General features: G+C 40.1%; 1 protein-coding gene and 1 long non-coding RNA gene across 4 annotated transcripts in view; both read right to left on the reverse strand.

Moving 5' to 3' along the window:
* Positions 1-4,732: 4,732 nt before the first annotated feature.
* Positions 4,733-7,484, reverse strand: LOC124271365. The gene is made up of 2 exons (XR_006897023.1): positions 5,791-7,484; positions 4,733-5,615 (listed from the first exon to the last, which is right to left on the reverse strand). It is a non-coding gene; the product is annotated as an uncharacterized LOC124271365 (long non-coding RNA).
* Positions 7,485-9,053: 1,569 nt separating this feature from the next.
* Positions 9,054-22,365, reverse strand: part of LOC124271362 (tumor necrosis factor receptor type 1-associated DEATH domain protein-like) — a 34,379-nt gene continuing 21,067 nt past the window's right edge. For 2 of the 3 annotated variants that reach the window (XR_006897020.1, XR_006897019.1), the window contains exons 4-5: positions 17,487-17,561; positions 9,563-9,612 (exon numbers count right to left, since the gene is read on the reverse strand). Coding sequence is in view for 1 of the 3 variants with exons in the window: in XM_046706461.1 (XP_046562417.1) it covers positions 9,401-9,612; positions 17,487-17,561 (287 nt within the window). In the remaining 2 variants the exon portion in view is untranslated. Of the gene's footprint in view, positions 9,613-17,486; positions 17,562-22,365 lie in introns of all 3 variants that reach the window. The other variant, XM_046706461.1, reaches the window with a different exon arrangement.

Raw genomic sequence — 22,365 nt, forward strand, 5'->3', positions numbered from 1 at the left:
TACTGCTGAAAATATTTGATAACAATTTAGTTTTACTTTCGATACTGTGTTGTGAATGTGTCCGTGTAAAAGGAGCATAAAACCATTCTCACTGTTACTAAGGCATTTTGACTTTCAAGATGATCTTCCTTGGTTCACAGTACTAATACAGTTTAACGCCATTATGTCGTACTTTGATGTGTTGAATACAGTCGAAAATTGAAACTGTGGCACTGCATATTCCGTTTTTAGTCATTTTGAGACTGTTGAACTTTGGATAACTCGAATGATTTACATAGGTCCTTTCTTCTGTGACATACGATATTTGTTTGTATGTTTAGCGAGAAGGAATTTGTGTTGGTAGAAGTACTAGCTAATGTATACTACACACAAGAAGTTACAGAATACAAGATTCTTGGATATAACGATAGTTAACCTGCAATTCTAACTTTGGTAATATACTACCCATCAAAAGTTCAGACTCACTGAAAGCACTCACTATATGTTACGTATATATATACAATGTATATAGTTACACCAAAGATGAATTTCACCTCTAACTTGGGGGAAACCAACCCCAAACCTTATGCAGATGAATTAGGCATCAAATTGCTGAAAAGCATGTGCAAATATGGTGCATGTTAACAGCTGCGTAATTGGTGTAATCTTTTGTTAACAAGTCACCAATTTTCACAGAGTTTCATCATTTATTGAAATCATGACAATCTTTGCAACGTTTCGAATATGTTCTAAAATACATCAGTTCATATGTAAACCGTATGTAATATTTTTGCAAAATCTAGTTTAGAACAGTTGACTGAAGTAAGTGGCTACATTTACACTAGTGTCTAAACTTTTGATGGGTAGTATATGAACAACTTCAGTAGTATACATTGTTGGTTTACTCTTAGAGCCAGTGTGAAAAGCACCAAAGTCTGAGTATCGGATTTGTTAAAACATTACTGTTAAAATAATGGCTTTACTTTACATGTAAAATCTGTCTGAAGAAGTAACATGACTACAAGTTTCCACAGCATCTGTTTTAGATATATACCCAGTCTTGCCAATACTGATTTGTATTCAAATTCTAACTTAGAAATTCTGAGCTTGAGTTCTAAGTCTGCAGTATATACTACAAATCTTCGTTTTTTGAATGGATCATTGCATGGTCATTATTTTCATCATTGTCAAACCGAAAAAGCATTTTAAGAAATATACAAGGTGAAAGCAATATTTTTTTATATTTCATTGGCTACATATTCTGTGACATGAAGAAATGTTTTGTCATTATTGGGGTTTTGCGAGTAGGATAGTGTGAGCATCTCAGCCTGTTTCAAAAAGATTGTGCTATGATATCATAACTCCTTACAATAGGGTTGAAAGAGTAATAGCGGAGAGATTTTTTGAAACTGTGCCTGGAAGCCAAGGATATGCCGAGCAACCAATTATTGCAATAACAACACAAAACTAAGTTTTATATTTATATAGTATACATGTGATAATATTTTTATAGGCCACTTCCCAAAAAAATTGTACCATTTTTACTGCCATTAATTTATGGAGCATGGTAACTTGAAGAAAACTGAACCAAAAATATTGCCTGTTGATCTAGAACATAAATCAGTATTTGCAATATATTCATTGGTATATGCTTAATTAAGATAAAATAACACTTACATTAGCATGTGAAAGTAAAATGATCCATAGAATCATCTCCGAGCTATTAAAATGATAATGTTTAGTGAAACATTGTCAGGGGTTATTCTGTGTTGTAAGAACTGGTGTTAGAAGTAACTCGTCAATCTGGTATTGTGTGGTCCGAGATGTGGTAGATGGTGTTCATGGTCTTGGGGATGTTGCGTGTTGAGACTGAAACATTACTGTATTGTCCGCTGTCCCTACCATGAACCATGTGATATTCAAACCTCTGTATTTATATATATATAAATATATATACATATACTAGTATCCCAAGAAAAAATGTTAGTAAATAAAATATGAAATCTCAAAAGTTTCTTTGTCGTTGCTGAAGCTTTAACACCAGGATGCAAGGGGCATAACTCTTACCATAATGATGGAAGGGATGTAACTCTTAGCATGAGGATGCAAGGAATAGTTTTGAGCATTGAGGACACCAAAAGGATTCAGCAGACCCAAAATGTATACAACATATCTTCAGACAAGGGAGATAACTGACATTGCCACTTGTGTTACCCTGCCTGGCACTCAGCAGTATTCTAGCTGTCTGTAAATAATCGAGTCTGGACCAGACAACCCAGTGATCAACAGCATGATCATCGTGTAATGGGGATATGATGACATGTGTCCACCAAGTCGGCGAGCCTGACCGTCTGATGCCACATCTTGCCATAGCATAGGATGCCAACTCAGATCTTGGCACTGGGGGCTAAAACAAGGATCATTTCCCAACAAGAAACACTGAACTGAAATGGTGCAATAATCTTCAGGAGAATACAATACTGAAGCCCTCCAAAGCTTGACATGCATATCTGGGGCTTGAATGTGTGTGTTAGAAATGTCCATTTAACAATGTTTAGTAAAGATGTATTATCATCGGGTGATCTTATGGGTGAGTATTAGAACTGGAGTGCAGCCTTAAAGAACAAACAACACAACAAATACAAACAGAAGTGTGTATATAAAAATTATTATATTATAACAGACCCAGTAATTACAACAAAACTGTATCAAAAGTTGATAAACTTGTGATAATGCAGTCTGTATACTGTACCGATTTAAGAAGTCTTGGTAAGCTAACTGTTGTTCTGGACGCACTGTAACCAAAAATATTCATAAATATTCCATATTCAATCTGATTACAAGGTACATTAAAAGGTTAAATGTTGTCGAGATATTCAACCTCGCAAGTCCGGCCTAACCTGATGAGCAGAAGGTGGTGGCTGGCTTGGGTTTGGTGCCTGACTCTAAGGATGTGGGTTTGAATCCGGACAGGCATCAACCAACAGAAGTTCTAGAATCTACTTCACTAAGAAAGCATAATCCCAAATATAACATGTTACTTATTATATTCTGAATTCCCTTGGGGTTATCACCTTGGAAATGAATCTGACCTTCAATATCACTTGCAAGTATTCCAAATGCACAAAACCTATACTATGATGTCCCTTGGTCTTGGTCAGTGTTAGAAGCAAAAAACAGTATATGCTATTCATTGAAAGTAATTCACAAAGACCTCCCACTGACATCGTAAGATCACCAAACACAAGTGTCTATATGATAACATGTTATTTCACCGAGTAGAATATTACTTTTGCCTGGAACTACTTTCTGCTCAAGGGCTGGACTGTAGTTTGGTTGCGTAATAAAATGCAGACTTACTCGATGTCTCGATCATTTATAAACAAGGATCAAAATATAATAAATGGAATATTTTATTAATGTTGTCAAATACTGCGTATTATCGCATGTGTCATGAGAGAATTAGACACATATATTTTCCAATGATGTCCTCTGGTCTGATTTGGAATAATGGACATTTTCTATGATAGGTATTTCTAAATCAGGTTTGTCTGCATTTGACTGCCCTAGATCAATCAAGAAGTGCATATATTTTTATATGCACTATCCTTTTTAACGAAATGTCTTCCGCTTCAGACATTTTTTATATCCATTACATAAAATGGATATATTCTACTCAGTGAAAATACCATTTTTACCAATATTTACAGTATTTCACCCTTAAGAATATAATAAATGTGTCTAATTCACTCATGATAGATGACATAATAATGCTATGACATCAAAATCACTTCTTCAGACAATTGAAACAATCACTTTGTGATCACTCCATCACAGAATTTTTACCAGGAATCAATAGCACTTGGAAGTAGAACTGTACAAAGATAGCACTTTTATACTTCATAAACACAGCAGTTTTCTTCACAATGGTAATTATGACAACAACTAAATTGTAATTCATATACAGTTAAAAAATTCACACAATGTTAAATTATATGTAGATATAGGTAAGTAAAGAGGTGATGTTCACTTCTGTACAGCAGCACATCTATCTAGATATTCACAACATAATCGAACGAGGTGTTCCTACAAATTTTCAGATCAATCTTCAGGTAAAGTCTTCCTTCTGCTTTATATTTTTCTTTGGTCTTACAGAGATGCCAACCCCAAAGTGTTGCAAATAGTAGTTTCCAAGATCAAAATTAGTAGTTTGACCATAAAATTAGTAGTCATCTAAATACTTAAAATCATGATGGATTCTGAGAAAGATGATATGACACTTATCAAGAGTGAAGCTTTAATTTCACATGCCTCCAACAGCAGGTTTCCAAATTATCAGCATTACATTTCTTCTTGTCTCTTTTTGGCGAAAATGTATGTTTTTGTCTATATATCCGAATTTTAATGAGTTTTCTTCAAATTTTGTAGAATTTCTAGTGCAGTCGTATTGGCGTAGTCTGAGGCTAAAATTCGTAGCGACTACGAATAAATCGTAGAGGTTGGCATCTCTGGTCTTATGTTTATTTAAAGATATATTTTGTTTTGGTTGGTTGGTTTGTTGTATAACGCCACACTCAACAATACACCAGGGCCCCGTTCCTCACAGCGATCGTAGCGCTACGACAGTCGTAAGTCTATGTTAAAGTATGGGAGTTACGATCATCGTAGCTCTACGATCGCTTTGAGGAATGGGACCCAGCTATATGGCAGCTGTCTGTAAATAACTGAGTGTGGACCAGACAATCCAGTGATCAACAACATGTGCATTATTATATTTTGTGAATACATATACACAAATACTGAAGTTATGCAAAGCCTATAATTACACCCTGAAGTGCCTTAAAATGCAAAAGATCTTGTGGGCATGAAGGAGTTTTCGATCAAAACAAACATATTGACTGTTTTATGTACATTAACACTTATGCACCTGAAGAAATAACACATATCAGTTCAAACAATGAGGTATACACATACTGTATTCGCCACATTAGATAAAGAGAAAGTAGAGGGGCACTTAAAATTGTATGAACACTATGAGCAAGTTGAATTATTGCTGGAGACCAAGCAGTAGATTTGGTTTAGATGTTGCTAAAACCCAATAGTAAGAGACAGTATAAGAAAAGAAAGATTTATGGATGTCAACTTCTTTATTATGAATAACCACGGCGTTTGAGTGTATGCTGCTCGTCACCATTCACCTGATGGCCGGATAAAGCATACACTCAGAAACGCGTCTATTCTACAATAAAGAAATTGACATCCATAAATCTTCTTTTCTTCTGCATTCCACTTCTAGATGCCCTTCAAAGATTTAAGAGATAGAAGGAAGTTATATACTCCTATCACAGTGTCTTCGGAGATGTAATGTACACAAACTAAAATGGACTAAGATTTACGTTTGAACTTTGTAAAGGGCTCTGAAGAGATTGCATACAGTGAGTAAGAATTTGCCTCACTTTTAGCAATATTACAGCAATATCGTGACGGGACACCAGAAATGGACTTGGCACATTGCATCCATGTGGGGAATCAAGCCGGGTCTTGGCTTGACAAGAAAAGCCTGATCCAGTTAGGTCTTAGACATATCACGGTGGCAGATTTTGTGAAACCCACAAACAGGAATGATGCTGACATACCTAGACTGACTGACTGAGTTTGGGAAAAGCTTTTAGCAATATTCCAGCAACATCACGCGGCCGGGGACACCAGAAATTGGCTTCACACAATGTACCCATGTGGGGATTCAAACCGGGGCTTCAGCGTGACGAGCCAACGCTTTAACCACTAGGCTACCCCACAGCCCCGACATACCTAGAAGCATGACTGGGTCTAACTGGGATTGGAATCTATGTTGAAAGTTTTTTTGCGTACCAAAGGGACATAACTCTGTAAAGAGACCTGCAGCGCCTGAGCCAAGTGAGCAATGTCAGTCATATATGCACTTCATTGTGAGAGCAAGGGTTACAAGCAGGGTGAATTTCACATTCAAACATTGACATATGTAACAGCTGCAATTGTGGATATAGATACTGCAAGCTCTCAGACCACTGGATGCCCCAAAACCATCTGTAGTCACACAGTCATTCTGACCATTCATTCGACAACTAGATACCAATGCCAAGTGTTGCAAGAGAAGTTGAGTGAGTTAGTTAGTTAGTTTTACGCCGCTTTTAGCAATATATACTATCACTGTACCCTATGTCTTAGTACCATACAAAAGATACTTTTGTATAGTGCTAAGTGAGTATGGTTTAATGCTGCTTTTAGCAATATTCCAGAAATATCATGCCAGCGGACACCAGAAATGGGCTTCACACATTTGTACCCATGTTGGGAATCAAACCCGGGTCTTCAGCGCGAAGAGAAAATGCTTCAACCACTAGGCTACCCCACTGCCCCTTTTGCCAGAGCCTATCCATGTAAGTGGTCTTGGGTCCATAAACCATCACAAACAAAGCTATAAAACATTAGGCCAAAGGTATATTTAAAACTGAATTAAATTAGATAAAACATGAACACAAGACAACATCTAGATTTGATACTGAAGCATCATCCAAAATACAATGCACCAAAACATAACATTTAATATCACTGGCCTCAAACTAAGATGGTTTTCATTACATTAAAAAAATAAAATACACCCAACAAAAGCTGCTCCAGGTAAGCTTTTTGCATAAAATATGCATAATAATTAACCATAACAATTAATTTTAGTTGTTTACATACAAATATGTAATAAACTTGTTTTACTTTCATTCCATCCCATTTCAGTACCAAACATCCAGCCTCAATATTGTCTCCTGATAAAAACATTACGACTTAGTGAGTGAGTTTAGTTTTACGCCTCTTTTAGAAATATTCCAGCAATATCACAGCAGTGGACGCAATAAATGGGCTTCACACATTGTACCTATGCGGGGAATCGAACCTGGGTCTTCGGCATGAAGAGCAAGCACTTTAACCACTAGGCTACCCCACCACCCATAACAACTTAAGTAATGAATGCACATACTTCACATTTGCTCCAGGCATACTCGGGAAAAGCTATTGATACTTATGGGTCAAATGTCAGGTCAGGTATCAGGTCAGATCAAATCAGATTACTTCAGGTCATGTCAAGTAGCACATTGATAGAGCAAGGGAACAGGTTTTACTCGTGTTTTGTTCCCTGGAGTCAATGGGCAATTGAGCAACAAAACAATGAACTCATTATAAAACTCCTCTATTTCACCCATGGTGCAAAAGTTGAAGTTATCTCCATGGATATACAACTTATTTTTTCATACGGTTGCCTGATAACAGTGTTAACGCATTATAAGAAAGCTGTACGTCCATAGAATAATCTCCCCTGTTCTGTATACATACTTTTGAATGCCTAACTCAAACTTTGTAAATAATAAAGCCATGTCACAAAAACACACCACTCATGAATTCAATTCAATATTTATGATCACCGGAAGAGAATCTTCATTAATTTTTTTAAAAGGAGTATTTTTACTAGAATTACTGTATTACGTATTATATTTTGTGCAGGTTTTATTTTTGCACTTTTCGCGCAAAACATTTTAGAGAGAAAATTTATACGCCGCGAGTAACACCCTTCCGTGAGTAAACGGATTACTGTGTACTAGTATATCGCACAGATAGGGATTTCCTGTGAGTAAGCAATAAACGCCGCCTGACAGGTTAAGCCACTCTGTTTGTTTTCACTGCTATTAGTGGCGGCCAAAGAGACAGCTGGCAGTTCCGTCAATTACTGATTGCGAGATTAATTGACCGCGCGATGTAGTCTAAACTGTCAATTCCGCGAAAATTGCACCACACGAAAATAAGTATGTTTACAGTAGTTCCCTAATTATGAAAGCGAGATATACAAAATAGCAGGTATCCAAACCAGACAGGATGATAGTCAACACATTTGACAGAAATGTGGTCACTGTTATATATAAATACTGTCAACATGATCAAAACATGTCCTAACTATATTTTGTTCCCGTTTCACTGAATGTAATAAATAATACTTCAGTTGCTGACAGGGCTGCAACGAATACACTATGTGGCCAATATGATACGTATCATGAATATTGGGTAACGAATACGAATAATTATTCACGAATACAATATTGTAGTTAAGTGATTGATGTACAATATGGAACGCCCATGTTGACAGTGTTAATTTGTCACAGCAATAACCAGTATTCTCATGACACTCAAATTTGGTATGTAATAGTTGGCAAACTGACATGACTTGCGCTACTGCAATGCTAGTACATGTTCCATTCTTGCATATCTCACTTTGGAAAAGGACATACGGGTTCAAGTAAAACATGCTCCCTTAAAAAAAACGTAAATATTCGTTATTATTTGGTTCTGGTCACAAATAACGAATTGAATTCATGAAGGGTTACGGTTCGATTCATCGAATATGCGAGTGAATCGTTACAGCCTTAGTTGCTGACTTGTTACTGTATTTGCTACCCAACATTCACGATATCTATCATATTCCCCTCGAACAGAGCGAGTTTAAGTTAGACAGAATCAGTAAATATACATAATCACTGAAAAAATCATTAATTATACTTATTATACTTTACCATATACACCAAATTGTTGCAAAATAGCGACGTAATCAAACAAATTTGGTTTTGTTTGAAAATGGATACAAACCAACCCACCCTCCAAATCTGTAACAGGATACATGGATACACTCCCACCTCTCCTTCCGGCCCTGTAACAGGGCACATGGATACACTCCCACCCCTTCCTCTGGCCTTGTAATGGGGCACATTGATACACTCCCACCCCTTCCTCCGTCCCTGTAACAGGATACATGGATACACTCCCACCCCTTCCTCTGGCCCTGTAACAGGGCACATGGATACACTCCCACCCCTTCCTCCGTCCCTGTAACAGGATACATGGATACACTCCCACCCCTTCCTCTGGCCCTGTAACAGGGCACATGGATACACTCCCACCCCTTCCTCCTCCCACAGGATACCCTTCCTCCCGCCCTGTAACAGGATACATGGATACACTCCCACCAGGGCACATGGATACACCTCCTCCGTCCCCTGTAACAGGGCACATGGATACACTCCCACCCCCCTTCCTCAGGCCCTATAACTGGGTACATGGACATGGATACACCCATCCTCTGACCCTGTCATACAGGGTTCGTGGTCACACTTTCACCATGTAAACTGATCTTGGATCAACCCCTAACCCCCACCAATCCTAACAGTACACAGTACTTCACAGGAACACTTTTACCGGTTCACGCAAGACATCAGACACTTTTACCTTCACACAAGACATCAGACATTCCTTCACACAAGACATCACACATTCCCACACACAAGACGTCAGACATTCCTCCACACAAGATGTCAGACATTCCTCCCTGCAGGCACTAAGGTCATTATTTTTCCAGCTCAGAATCAGTCTTCAGATACTCTGCCAGATGATACATGTCTGAGCGCTGTACTTGGTACAACATCTCAGCTACAGTGGGGTTGGTATTCTCGCTCCGCCAGCGCCTCAACAGCTGATATATGACTTCCTCCAGCCCCCGCGAGCTGTATTCCTCATACAGCTCATCAACATCGTAGTCCTGCAAGCCGATGAACCGAACTGGAACACAAACACAGGGTTACATGGCTGACTCTAGGTCATGACAGCAAACTCGGATTGTTTGATAGATAAACAGACAGACAGACAGACAGACAGACAGAGAAGACAAGAAAGACACTGGAATTGTAATTAAACAATGAAAGTGGTTACAATGCAACAATGTGCACTGGAATTACGTAATTAAAGTGCATGTTTACAATTTTAATATGTGCAAATTTGATGGTTGTTTAGTTCATTGGGTGTTATACAAAAACAACAAAATTCCGATTAATTGAAAAATGTAATTTTCTGAGTAAAATTGATATTTTATACTTATCCTGACTCATGCTTATTGCTTGTCTCCCTTTCCTTCCGAATGCTAGAACACTTGAATCCCCTTTTGAAGCTCCCTTCGAAAAAGCGGACGTAAAATCACTTACCAGGAGTCACCTCCCTTGCTAGGTTTTGGCGGGAAATGGCGCCACCCGTCTCCCATGCTCTTCACTCTCTCCATATTTTATAGCCCGACACACTGATTTACTGGGAAATCCAGAGTGCCTTGAGGGGAGGTTGGGAGGGCTTACCTCATGAGTCAGGATAAGTATAAAATATCAATTTTATTCAGAAAATTACATATTTTTCCTTATCCTGACTCATGCTTATTGCTTGTAGAATCCGACGGTATAGGTGGTGGGCCAAGCCACCTCTGGATTCCTTAGTGATGAATTTACGTCCTATATACCCCCATGGGAACTTTCAGTGGCACTGCTGCTGTTGATCCATATGTCGAAATAATTTGGTAATTTGGGGGGACCACAATATATCAAAACTCTTCTGTAACCGTACATGTGGATTTAAATAACTCCAACTCTTGATGGTCATATCAAGTGGAGTAGTGACCCTATCCGTGTACCAGTAATTCCTTACAAGTACAGGGTCCAATATTCATGCTAGTCTGTTCTAGATGTGTACATGGACTATAAGCTCTATTCCTTGGAGTACGAGCTTTGCATGACATGCGATAAAAGGGTGAGATAACCTCCAGCGCCTTTGAGGACCGTCAGTTGTTGAGCTACAACCAGAGGTCCAAACTGGTGGATACCGGAGACGTCCTCGGTAGCAATGTCTCTGAGGAAGTGGTTAGCAAATACTGTCTCCGATTTCCAAAAACACCCTTCCATGATCGTGGATATTGAGCAGTTTCCATGTAGAGCGAGTGTAGATGCCAGTGCTCTAACCGTGTATGGATTGGAGGCTCGAGGAGGCTCAAGTCCTGCTGCCTTGTAGGCTCGTAGTATGATTGCTCTCATCCAAACTGATATCGTAGTACGTGAGATCTCTGTGGGTGTCTCCGACGATATGGGGATGAAAAGGCGTTTGAATTTTCGTCTCCTGGTTTTAGACTTTTGTAGATATATTTTCAGCGCTCTGACTGGACATAAGGATAAATCTTGTATATCCTGTGGACCAAGGATTGTAGGTAATGCTGGGATGTGGAATTGTCTGTCCGGTTGACCTGGCAGTTGATTCTTAGCTATGAAATCAACCCCACCTGTGACGTGTGTCAAAACGTATCCGTTCGAAGTCCAGCGCATGTATTTCTGACATTCATGCCGCTGTTGCCAAGGCGATCAGAAATAGCGTTTTCTGTGTAAGAAATTCGTAAGAAGTTCTTTCTAGTGGTTCGTACACATCACTGGTGAGATGTCGTAATACCACGTTGAGATCCCAAGCCGGCGCTTTAAATTTCATTTGTTTGTCTTCCAGTTTAAAAGAGTGTAGCAAGGCCAGTAACTCTGGCACTTTCGTCAGTTTCACGCCTGTCTTCATAGTGATAACTAAGCTGAGAGCCACTAGGTATGTAGACTTCTGCGCAGGGCGTTGTCTCTCATGGACCAATCAAAATGCAGTATTTTGATTCCTTTCAGATTCCCGCAATGTGACGTCACTGGTGTCGCCGAAAAAAGATCCTTGTAGAATCTTGTGCAGTCGTTGATTTCTTCATCAACACTCGGCCTTGTCCGTAACCTCCCGAAGTTACACGAGTGACCACGTGTATAGAGGGCTGAATGGTAAACGCGCGAAATCTTTCGCCGCGTAATACCGATGTAGGTAGACTGACTCCCTGGCTGCTGTGACTGTTCCTTCATTCCTGAAGATAATGCAGTCGTCATCTTATACAGATGATCAGCTGAAATTCCATACTTGCTTAACGTTGTTACTTGTAGACTGTATTCATCGGTCTCAATGAAGCGTCGTAAAATACCCCCTTTGTGTTGAATACCCAAAGGTGTTTGTAGAGTTGATACTTGCAACTTCAGTGTAAGATCTACAACGGGAGCCGTTGATGATCTTGCAGTTCACATCAATCTCTGGAGCCTTCATGAAGGGTTCTGTGTGAAGTAGTGGGAAATCCCTGGCTTGGACGTCGAGGATATGTTGACTGTGGAACTTCATAGCCTTACCAAGGCTGCGCTGAAATTCTCCGGTAGTATCTATCAAGTTGTTAGCTCTGAACCGCGACGACGTGACTGCCTGAAGATCTGCACGCAGGTGAATGATCTGTATATGGACATGAGTCCCTCCTGGATTCTTAAAGAACCACTAAACTTTGTTTTTTGTTACTCTTTTAACCATTACATATGAAAGATTTGTGGTTAGTCTTATGCGGAACACCAAATGTATTCTTTAAAAACTTGTGGTTAATTAATACCGAGCGATTAAAAGTGGCCAAAAAGTCGCCTGCTTCCCTCTCGCCCGACAACGAAACCACAGACAGGTTACGTAACTCTGTCGCCAGAGCACTGCAGTGACGTCATATGAGGAACGATTTTCAGTTAGTTGTATAGAAAATGTGTAGCACGCTCATCATTTTGATGATTTCTCGACATCAACGACTACATGCCGAATCGTTGCTTTGTCGCCAATTGTTCTAGGGTCGGCGATGGTGTCCCCATGCACAGATTTCCACAGGACCCCACAGTTAGGTGTAAGCAAATGGGTTATGTTTGTGAGCGGTTGAGCGTTGTGGAAGCCTGAAACGATATCTTACTTGTGTTCAGATCGCTTCACGGGAAGTTAAAGAATCAAAACTACTTACTAGTTGTAGTAAAATATGCATACGATTGATGACCATAAAGATTTTCTATGACACAACTTGTAACATAACGATTTCTTCCTCGAAGTGAGGTTGTGGTCGAAGTAACAATAATATTGTAAGTAGTATTATATTGACACCCACCTGGCTGCCACGAGAGAAATTGTTATGATATATGCTTATGTCATGCAAAATCCTATTGGCCATCAATAAAATACATATTTTACTACCAGTAGAAAAGTAGTTTTGATTTTGTACTTTCCGTGAAAAACAAACCTAAATACCATTTATCCTCAGACTGGCGGATGTTCCGACAGAGCGCCGCCATTTTTAAAAATAAAAATCTGTTAGAATTAATGAGATTATAGTTTGTTTTCATCAAGTTAGAAAATCAAGACTACTTTCTACTGAAGAGTTAAATATGTATTGGAATCATAACCAAACGGATTTTGCATGACACAACTTATAACATAACGATTTCTTCCACGGAAGCGCAGGTGGGGTCGAAGTCACAATACTGCTGATAAATTTCTTTGCTACATTCCCATGGTTAATGTCCACTCACCAGTATGTAGATACTAGTCAGTGTGCGTCTTTATATATTTGGTCTTATAATCCTAATTAGTTTATTATCATACTTGTATGCATTTTGAAACTAAATAAAAAGCAGACGATCTGCTGATACTTATAGTGAATTTATAACAGAACTGTAATATCTAGACATTTTATAGTTTGCCAATGTGAATCATAATTAAGCACACACATCCTAGTGCATGTTGTCTGTCTCATTACACTTCACGGCGAAAACAATGATTCTGTTGAATGCTACGACAAATGAATAAAAACAAAATGCAAATATTAAAATTAAAACAGATTAAAATTATAGGAACAATATCAGGCCATTACCTTGTTCGAGGAATGTATCCATCAATATCCACAAACTGTTCCAAATGATGTATCTTTTAACAGTTTAATATCTGAAAAAGTGATAAATCTTTTCAGGTATTGGTGTATAGTCTAATTGGTCACCCAAGATAGCACACCTGGCAACTAATTGCATAATGTCCGCCTTTCTTTAAAAACAGTAATTTAGTTAGCCAATAATGGGCAATCAATCAATGTATTGCCGGTTAATCCTTTGAAAGAAGGACGTTGTTTTACGCCAGACACCGACCACGACAGAGTGTATTCAGTATAAATTAGTAAATCTACATACATAAACACTACCTTTTGACAATTCCGCTGTGTAAGATAAAAGTAATTAATCAATCAGCGTGTTATCGGTTAATCCTTTGATCGATGTTTATAATGTTGAATATTTACTCCAGACACAAGAAATGCCAAATGGGAACCTTTGTCGGGTAATCTAAGTGTGTTACCACTAATTATACCTGTTATAAATTCATTAACTGACCATCAAGTGAATGATGACAAATAACATGTGTAGGTTTATACCACCTAACACGGGTTACAACGAGGGAGTATTAATTGCTGTATTGCATGTGAAAACTTATGGGCCGACACTGTTTTGAGAATACAAACAGATTTTACATGACATGATTAAATATCGAGGTAAAACAACACAGAAATGGGATCAATTTGGATCAGTCATTATACAAATAGGGCCTAACGACACCAATCGATTTTGACAGAATCGTTTATGAAAACAAGTTGTAACTCGGAAACTAGGCAAAGCAGGAGACAAAATTAAATGACAGTAGATTGTGAGAACATATAGCTTTCATTTTCCACAACAGTTGTCATCGCGATTTCAGGTTCATACAAGCCTGTAAAACAAGATAATTTAACCCCTAAAATGTAGATGAATTCTGCATCGGCTCTCAAAGCTATTCCTCATATGACGTCACAGAGGCGCGCCGCTCTGATTGGTTGAAATTTCGTTCGCGGGTGAGAATTGTGCACTGTTGTCAAAAAGGTCGATTTAAGTCAATTAAAGGTCGAAATGAGTAGTTTTAATGACGGGGTTTCATTTATAACGATGCCAGTTAGTGATTTATGTATTTGTACCCCCTAGGGTTTATGTGACCTTTAAGAAGCATCTTTAACCTTCATGAATGTGTAGGTTCTCAGCGTCGAGGAGAGTTTTTGTGCAGTTAATCCCGCTACCCTCTTCTGATGTAGATATATCTTTTTTGACGACCCTGAATCCTTTCTGGAGATCAGTCTGAAGATCTGCCTGAGGATCGGCCTGAAGACCTGCCTGAATATCTGCATGATCTAGATGAGGGTCTCGTTGATAGCTCTTGACCTGGCTAGGCCGAAGAAGGTTCATCTGGTTACTGTGTCTAACTGTGAGACAGGGTCGATAGGTGGAATCGTGAGTGTGTCTATATCATCATTCAACATCAAGTACGAGAGTGCTTCATTGGCCTCCTTAGAGGGTGATGCAAATTCCAAACCGTTGGCCATCCATGACTTGATTTCAGAGTGGGAAAAAAGAAAAAATAATTATGCCGTCATCTTCCGATTTAGCAGTATCATGCTCTGAGGATTGATGTTTCCTAGTGTCTGGAGATCTGTAAGGCCATCTGTATGAAGATCTATGTGGTGATCTGCGTGGTGATCTGTATGGAGGCCTGCGTGGTGAGCTTCGTGGCGAACCATACGTTCGCGCGAACCTGCGTTGTAGGTGAACAGCTCTGTTGAGGGTTGGAGTCTTGTGACGAATCTCTGTGCCTTCACGCGGATGTAGATTCTCTTCTCCTTGGTAACGAACCCTTGTGTGCGGGTTCGTGACGAATGTCCGCATCTGAGGTAGATGACAATCTGCGTGGGTTCGGCGAACGTCTTGTCCTTGAGTGTTCGCTGAACGTAACTGGTGTAGGCTCTACGTTGGTAGGACTGCCAGACCTTGCGGACGTTGTAGTCATGCTTGCGTGCAGGTTCGTGACGAACGTCCGTATCTGACGTCGATGGTGATCTACGTGGGTTAGGCGAACGTCTAGTCCTTCCGCCGAACATAGTTGGTGCAGGTTCCACGTTGGTATGGCGGCCAGATATTCGTGCGGACGCTGTAGTCGAGCTGGAATCTTCCTGTATGCTCTGCAGGACGTTGGTTCCCAACGGACGTGGTGTGCTGCTCAGTTGACCTTCACTCTGGTTCGTCGCAGACGTCGTCTTCATCGCAGCTCTCTCGCGTGAAAACCGTTGTTCCATCAGGTCCAACATCTGCTGCATAAAGATGCCTGGGTTGAAAGTCTGCGTTGTGTGTTGTACTGACGACGCATCTGAGACGGATGAGGCTTCTTCCGAAGGGCGTTGATCCTTCGTGCCAAACGTCTCCGTTGATAGGTTGTCCTGCGTGGTCACTGTAGAAGACATCTTCGTCTTCTTCTTAGATGTGATCTCAGGGATGAAGATGGGCGGCTCATCGTAGACATCTACTTCTTCCAGAGGGACGATCTCAGCTGAAGAGGACCTCGCCTTCTGCTTTGCCCCGTGTGGAGACTTCGCCGAAGTCTTCGTTGTAGCTGCCTTCTTCCTCTAGGAAGATGATGCCCTAGTCTTCTTAGACTGTGAAGAAGGTGTCTCAGATGTAGATGACCTCTTCCTCGAGCCAGCGTTGTCTATGGCGGCAACCTCCTCCGTAGACGACCCCGGTAGACCACTGGAATGGTGTATCTGCGCAGACACCAACTGCCGGTCCTCTGCAAGCTTAGCCGGCTTAGACATGTCGTGTAATTCTCGTCTGGACTTGTCCTTGGCACGTCTAGACAGATAACATGAATATTTATAAAATGCAATATCAGACAGATGAAGACACAACTGACAACAAGTGTCAGATAAACATATAGGCTTGCAATTAGGACATAGGTTATGCGGATCAACAGCAGACAAACGATACCTACAACCAGAACAAGATTTCATCAATTGTAAACAATGTGAATAATCACGTAAAAACGTGACAAAAACGGAGAAATTTGAGAATTAATTCCGTAAAATATTGTAGGTAAATGTTAACTAAAGCCTTATACAGCTAATTTAGAAGAAATGCCTAAATAATAAAAGGATATAAAGCCGTATAGGGGACCAGGTGCTCTTACAACCACCCACTCGGGCGAATCAGGAGAGAGTGAAGAGCATTGGAGACGGGTGGCGCCGTTTCCCGCCAAAACCTAGCAAGGGAGGTGACTCCTGGTAAGTGATTTTATGTCCGCTTTTTTGAAGGGAGCTTCAAAAGGGGATTCAAGTGTTCCACTAGCATTCGGAAGGAAAGGGAGACAAGCAATAAGCATGAGTCAGGATAAGGAAAAATTATGTTTTTACAATCGATAATCATTTTAAATCCTTCTTTCGATCGATTTTCAATTTTTTCGATCATCGGAACATGGACCAGACAATCCAGTGATCAACATCATGAGCATCGATCGGTGCAACTGGGATACGATGACATGTGTCAACCAAGTCAATGAGCCTGATCACCTGGTCCCATTAGTCGATCTCCCACAACAAGCATCAGTTGCTGAAGACCAATTCTAACCAAGATCTTTCACAGGTCTCGCCTCTTATGACAAGCATGGGCTGCTGAAGAAAGTTTTAACCCGGCTCTTCCTGGGTATCGTATTAAAAAGAACACATCATTGCATTTTCAGTTAAACACTGTTGTGTCACAGCTACAGGGATCTATGTAACTGGTTTGAGTTATCTGAGGTTTCACACAAATGTAAAATTAAGACACAAGAAGGAATACTTTGGACCAAGCTTTTAACTCGTGTTCAGTGTTTGATACAACAGACTTTGACTGAGTGTAGTTACATCTCGATAATCTGTGACTTACCAAGCCGTCTCCATCCCAGGCCAACGTGACGAGCAATATTTAGCAGTTCCTCATTGCTGATCTCTCTCTCACACCCTGTGGAGTAGGACAATATCACATTTATACCATCGACTTAGTACTGGTCTCTCATACCCTGTGGAACAGGACAATAATACATTTATACCATCATCTTAGTACTGTTCTCCCATACCCTGTGGAGCAGGACAATATCACATATATACCATCATCTTAGTACTGATCTCTCATGCCCTGTGGAGTAGGACAACATCACATATATACCATCATCTTAGTCACCTAGTGGAGTAGGATAACATCACATATATACCACCATCTTAGTACTGTTCTTTCACACCCTGTGGAGCAGGACAATATCACACATATACCATCATCTTAGTACTGATCTCTCATACCCTGTGGAGTAGGACAACATCACATATATACCATCATCTTAGTACTGGTGTCTCATACCCTGTGGAGCAGGACAATATCACATATATACCATCATCTTAGTACTGGTGTCTCATACCCTGTGGAGCAGGACAATATCACATATATACCATCGACTTAGTACTGGTCTCTCATACCCTGTGGAACAGGACAATAATACATTTATACCATCATCTTAGTACTGTTCTCCCATACCCTGTGGAGCAGGACAATATCACATATATACCATCATCTTAGTACTGCTCTCTCATACCCTGTGGAGTAGGACAACATCACATATATACCACCATCTTAGTACTGTTCTCTCACACCCTGTGAAGCAGGACAATATCACATATATACCATCATCTTAGTACTGATCTCTCATGCCCTGTGAAGTAGGGCAACATCACATATATACCACCATCATAGTACTGTTCTCTCACACCCTGTGGAGCAGGACAATATCACATATATACCATCATCTTAGTACTGATCTCTCATACCCTGTGGAGCAGTACAATATCACATATATACCATCATCTTAGTTACCTAGTGGAGTAGGACAACATCACATACATACCATCATCTTAGTACTGGTGTCTCATACCCTGTGGAGCAGGACAATATCACATATATACCATCATCTTAGTACTGGTGTCTCATACCCTGTGGAGCAGGACAATATCACATATATACCATCATCTTAGTTACCTAGTGGAGTAGGACAACATCACATATATACCACCATCTTAGTACTGTTCTCTCACACCCTGTGGAGCAGGACAATATCACACATATACCATCATCTTAGTACTGATCTCTCATACCCTGTGGAGCAGGACAATATCACATATATACCATCATCTTAGTACTGATCTCTCAAGTCCTGTGGAATAGGACAACATCACATATATACCACCATCTTAGTACTGTTCTCTCACACCATGTGGAGCAGGACAATATCACACATATACCATCATCTTAGTACTGGTGTCTCATACCCTGTGGAGCAGGACAATATCACATATATACCATCATCTTAGTCACCTAGTGGAGTAGGACAACATCACATATATACCATCATCTTAGTACTGGAGTCTCATACCCTGTGGAGCAGGACAATATCACATATATACCATCATCTTAGTACTGGTGTCTCATACCCTGTGGAACAGGACAATAATACATTTATACCATCATCTTAGTACTGTTCTCCCATACCCTGTGGAGCAGGACAAAATCACATATATACCACCATCTTAGTACTGTTTTCTCACACCCTGTGAAGCAGGACAATATCACATATATACCATCATCTTAGTACTGATCTCTCATGCCCTGTGGAGCAGGACAATATCACATATATACCATCATCTTAGTCACCTAGTGGAGTAGGACAACATCACATATATACCATCATCTTAGTTCTGATCTCTCATGCCCTGTGGAGTAGGACAATATCACATATATACCATCATCTTAGTTCTGATCTCTCATGCCCTGTGGAGTAGGACAACATCACATATATACCACCATCTTAGTACTGTTCTCTCACACCCTGTGGAGCAGGACAATATCACACATATACCATCATCTTAGTACTGGTGTCTCATACCCTGTGGAACAGGACAATAATACATTTATACCATCATCTAAGTCACCTAGTGGAGTAGGACAACATCACAAATATACCACCATCTTAGTACTGGTGTCTCATACCCTGTGGAGCAGGACAATATCACATATATACCATCATCTTAGTACTGGTGTCTCATACCCTGTGGAACAGGACAATAATACATTTATACCATCATCTTAGTACTGTTCTCCCATACCCTGTGGAGCAGGACAATATCACATATATACCACCATCTTAGTACTGTTCTCTCACACCCTGTGAAGCAGGACAATATCACATATATACCATCATCTTAGTACTGATCTCTCATGCCCTGTGGAGCAGGACAATATCACATATATACCATCATCTTAGTCACCTAGTGGAGTAGGACAACATCACATATATACCATCATCTTAGTACTGGTGTCTCATACCCTGTGGAGCAGGACAATATCAAATATATACCATCATCTTAGTACTGTTCTCTCACACCCTGTGGAGCAGGACAATATCACATATATACCATCATCTTAGTTCTGATCTCTCATGCCCTGTGGAGTAGGACAACATCACATATATACCACCATCTTAGTACTGTTCTCTCACACCCTGTGGAGCAGGACAATATCACACATATACCATCATCTTAGTACTGATCTCTCATACCCTGTGGAGCAGGACAATATCACATATATACCATCATCTAAGTCACCTAGTGGAGTAGGACAACATCACAAATATACCACCATCTTAGTACTGTTCTTTCACACCCTGTGGAGCAGGACAATATCACACATATACCATCATCTTAGTACTGATCTCTCATACCCTGTGGAGTAGGACAACATCACATATATACCATCATCTTAGTACTGGTGTCTCATACCCTGTGGAGCAGAACAATATCACATATATACCATCATCTTAGTACTGGTGTCTCATAACCCTGTGGAGCAGGACAATATCACATATATACCATCTAACTTAGTACTGGTCTTCTCATACCCTGTGCAACAGGACAATAATACATTTATACCATCATCTTAGTACTGTTCTCCCATACCCTGTGGAGCAGGACAATATCACATATATACCATCATCTTAGTACTGCTCTCTCATACCCTGTGGAGTAGGACAACATCACATATATATACCATCATCTTAGTACTGGTGTCTCATACCCTGTGGAGCAGGACATTATCAAATATATACCATCATCTTAGTACTGTTCTCTCACACCCTGTGGAGCAGGACAATATCACATATATACCATCATCTTAGTTCTGATCTCTCATGCCCTGTGGAGTAGGACAACATCACATATATACCACCATCTTAGTACTGTTCTCTCACACCCTGTGGAGCAGGACAATATCACACATATACCACCATCTTAGTACTGGTGTCTCATACCCTGTGGAGCAGGACAATATCACATATATACCATCATCTTAGTACTGGTGTCTCATACCCTGTGGAACAGGACAATAATACATTTATACCATCATCTTAGTACTGTTCTCCCATACCCTGTGGCACAGGACAATATCACATATATACCACCATCTTAGTACTGTTCTCTCACACCCTGTGAAGCAGGACAATATCACATATATACCATCATCTTAGTACTGATCTCTCATGCCCTGTGGAGCAGGACAATATCACATATATACCATCATCTTAGTCACCTAGTGGAGTAGGACAACATCACATATATACCATCATCTTAGTACTGGTGTCTCATACCCTGTGGAGCAGGACAATATCACATATATACCACCATCTTAGTACTGTTCTCTCACACCCTGTGAAGCAGGACAATATCACATATATACCATCATCTTAGTACTGATCTCTCATGCCCTGTGGAGCAGGACAATATCACATATATACCATCATCTTAGTCACCTAGTGGAGTAGGACAACATCACATATATACCATCATCTTAGTACTGGTGTCTCATACCCTGTGGAGCAGGACAATATCAAATATATACCATCATCTTAGTACTGATCTCTCATGCCCTGTGGAGTAGGACAACATCACAAATATACCACCATCTTAGTACTGTTCTTTCACACCCTGTGGAGCAGGACAATATCACACATATACCATCATCTTAGTACTGATCTCTCATACCCTGTGGAGTAGGACAACATCACATATATACCATCATCTTAGTACTGGTGTCTCATACCCTGTGGAGCAGGACAATATCACATATATACCATCATCTTAGTACTGGTGTCTCATACCCTGTGGAGCAGGACAATATCACATATATACCATCCACTTAGTACTGGTCTCTCATACCCTGTGGAACAGGACAATAATACATTTATACCATCATCTTAGTACTTTTCTCCCATACCCTGTGGAGCAGGACAATATCACATATATACCATCATCTTAGTACTGCTCTCTCATACCCTGTGGAGTAGGACAACATCACATATATACCACCATCTTAGTACTGTTCTCTCACACCCTGTGAAGCAGGACAATATCACGTATATACCATCATCTTAGTACTGATCTCTCATGCCCTGTGAAGTAGGGCAACATCACATATATACCACCATCATAGTACTGTTCTCTCACACCCTGTGGAGCAGGACAACATCACATACATACCATCATCTTAGTACTGGTGTCTCATACCCTGTGGAGCAGGACAATATCACATATATACCATCATCTTAGTACTGGTGTCTCATACCCTGTGGAGCAGGACAATATCACATATATACCATCATCTTAGTTACCTAGTGGAGTAGGACAACATCACATATATACCACCATCTTAGTACTGTTCTCTCACACCC

This window comes from Haliotis rubra, unplaced genomic scaffold (genome assembly GCF_003918875.1).
Source record: "Haliotis rubra isolate DU_JTF1 unplaced genomic scaffold, ASM391887v1 Scf16, whole genome shotgun sequence".
NCBI classification, from domain to species: domain Eukaryota; kingdom Metazoa; phylum Mollusca; class Gastropoda; order Lepetellida; family Haliotidae; genus Haliotis; species Haliotis rubra.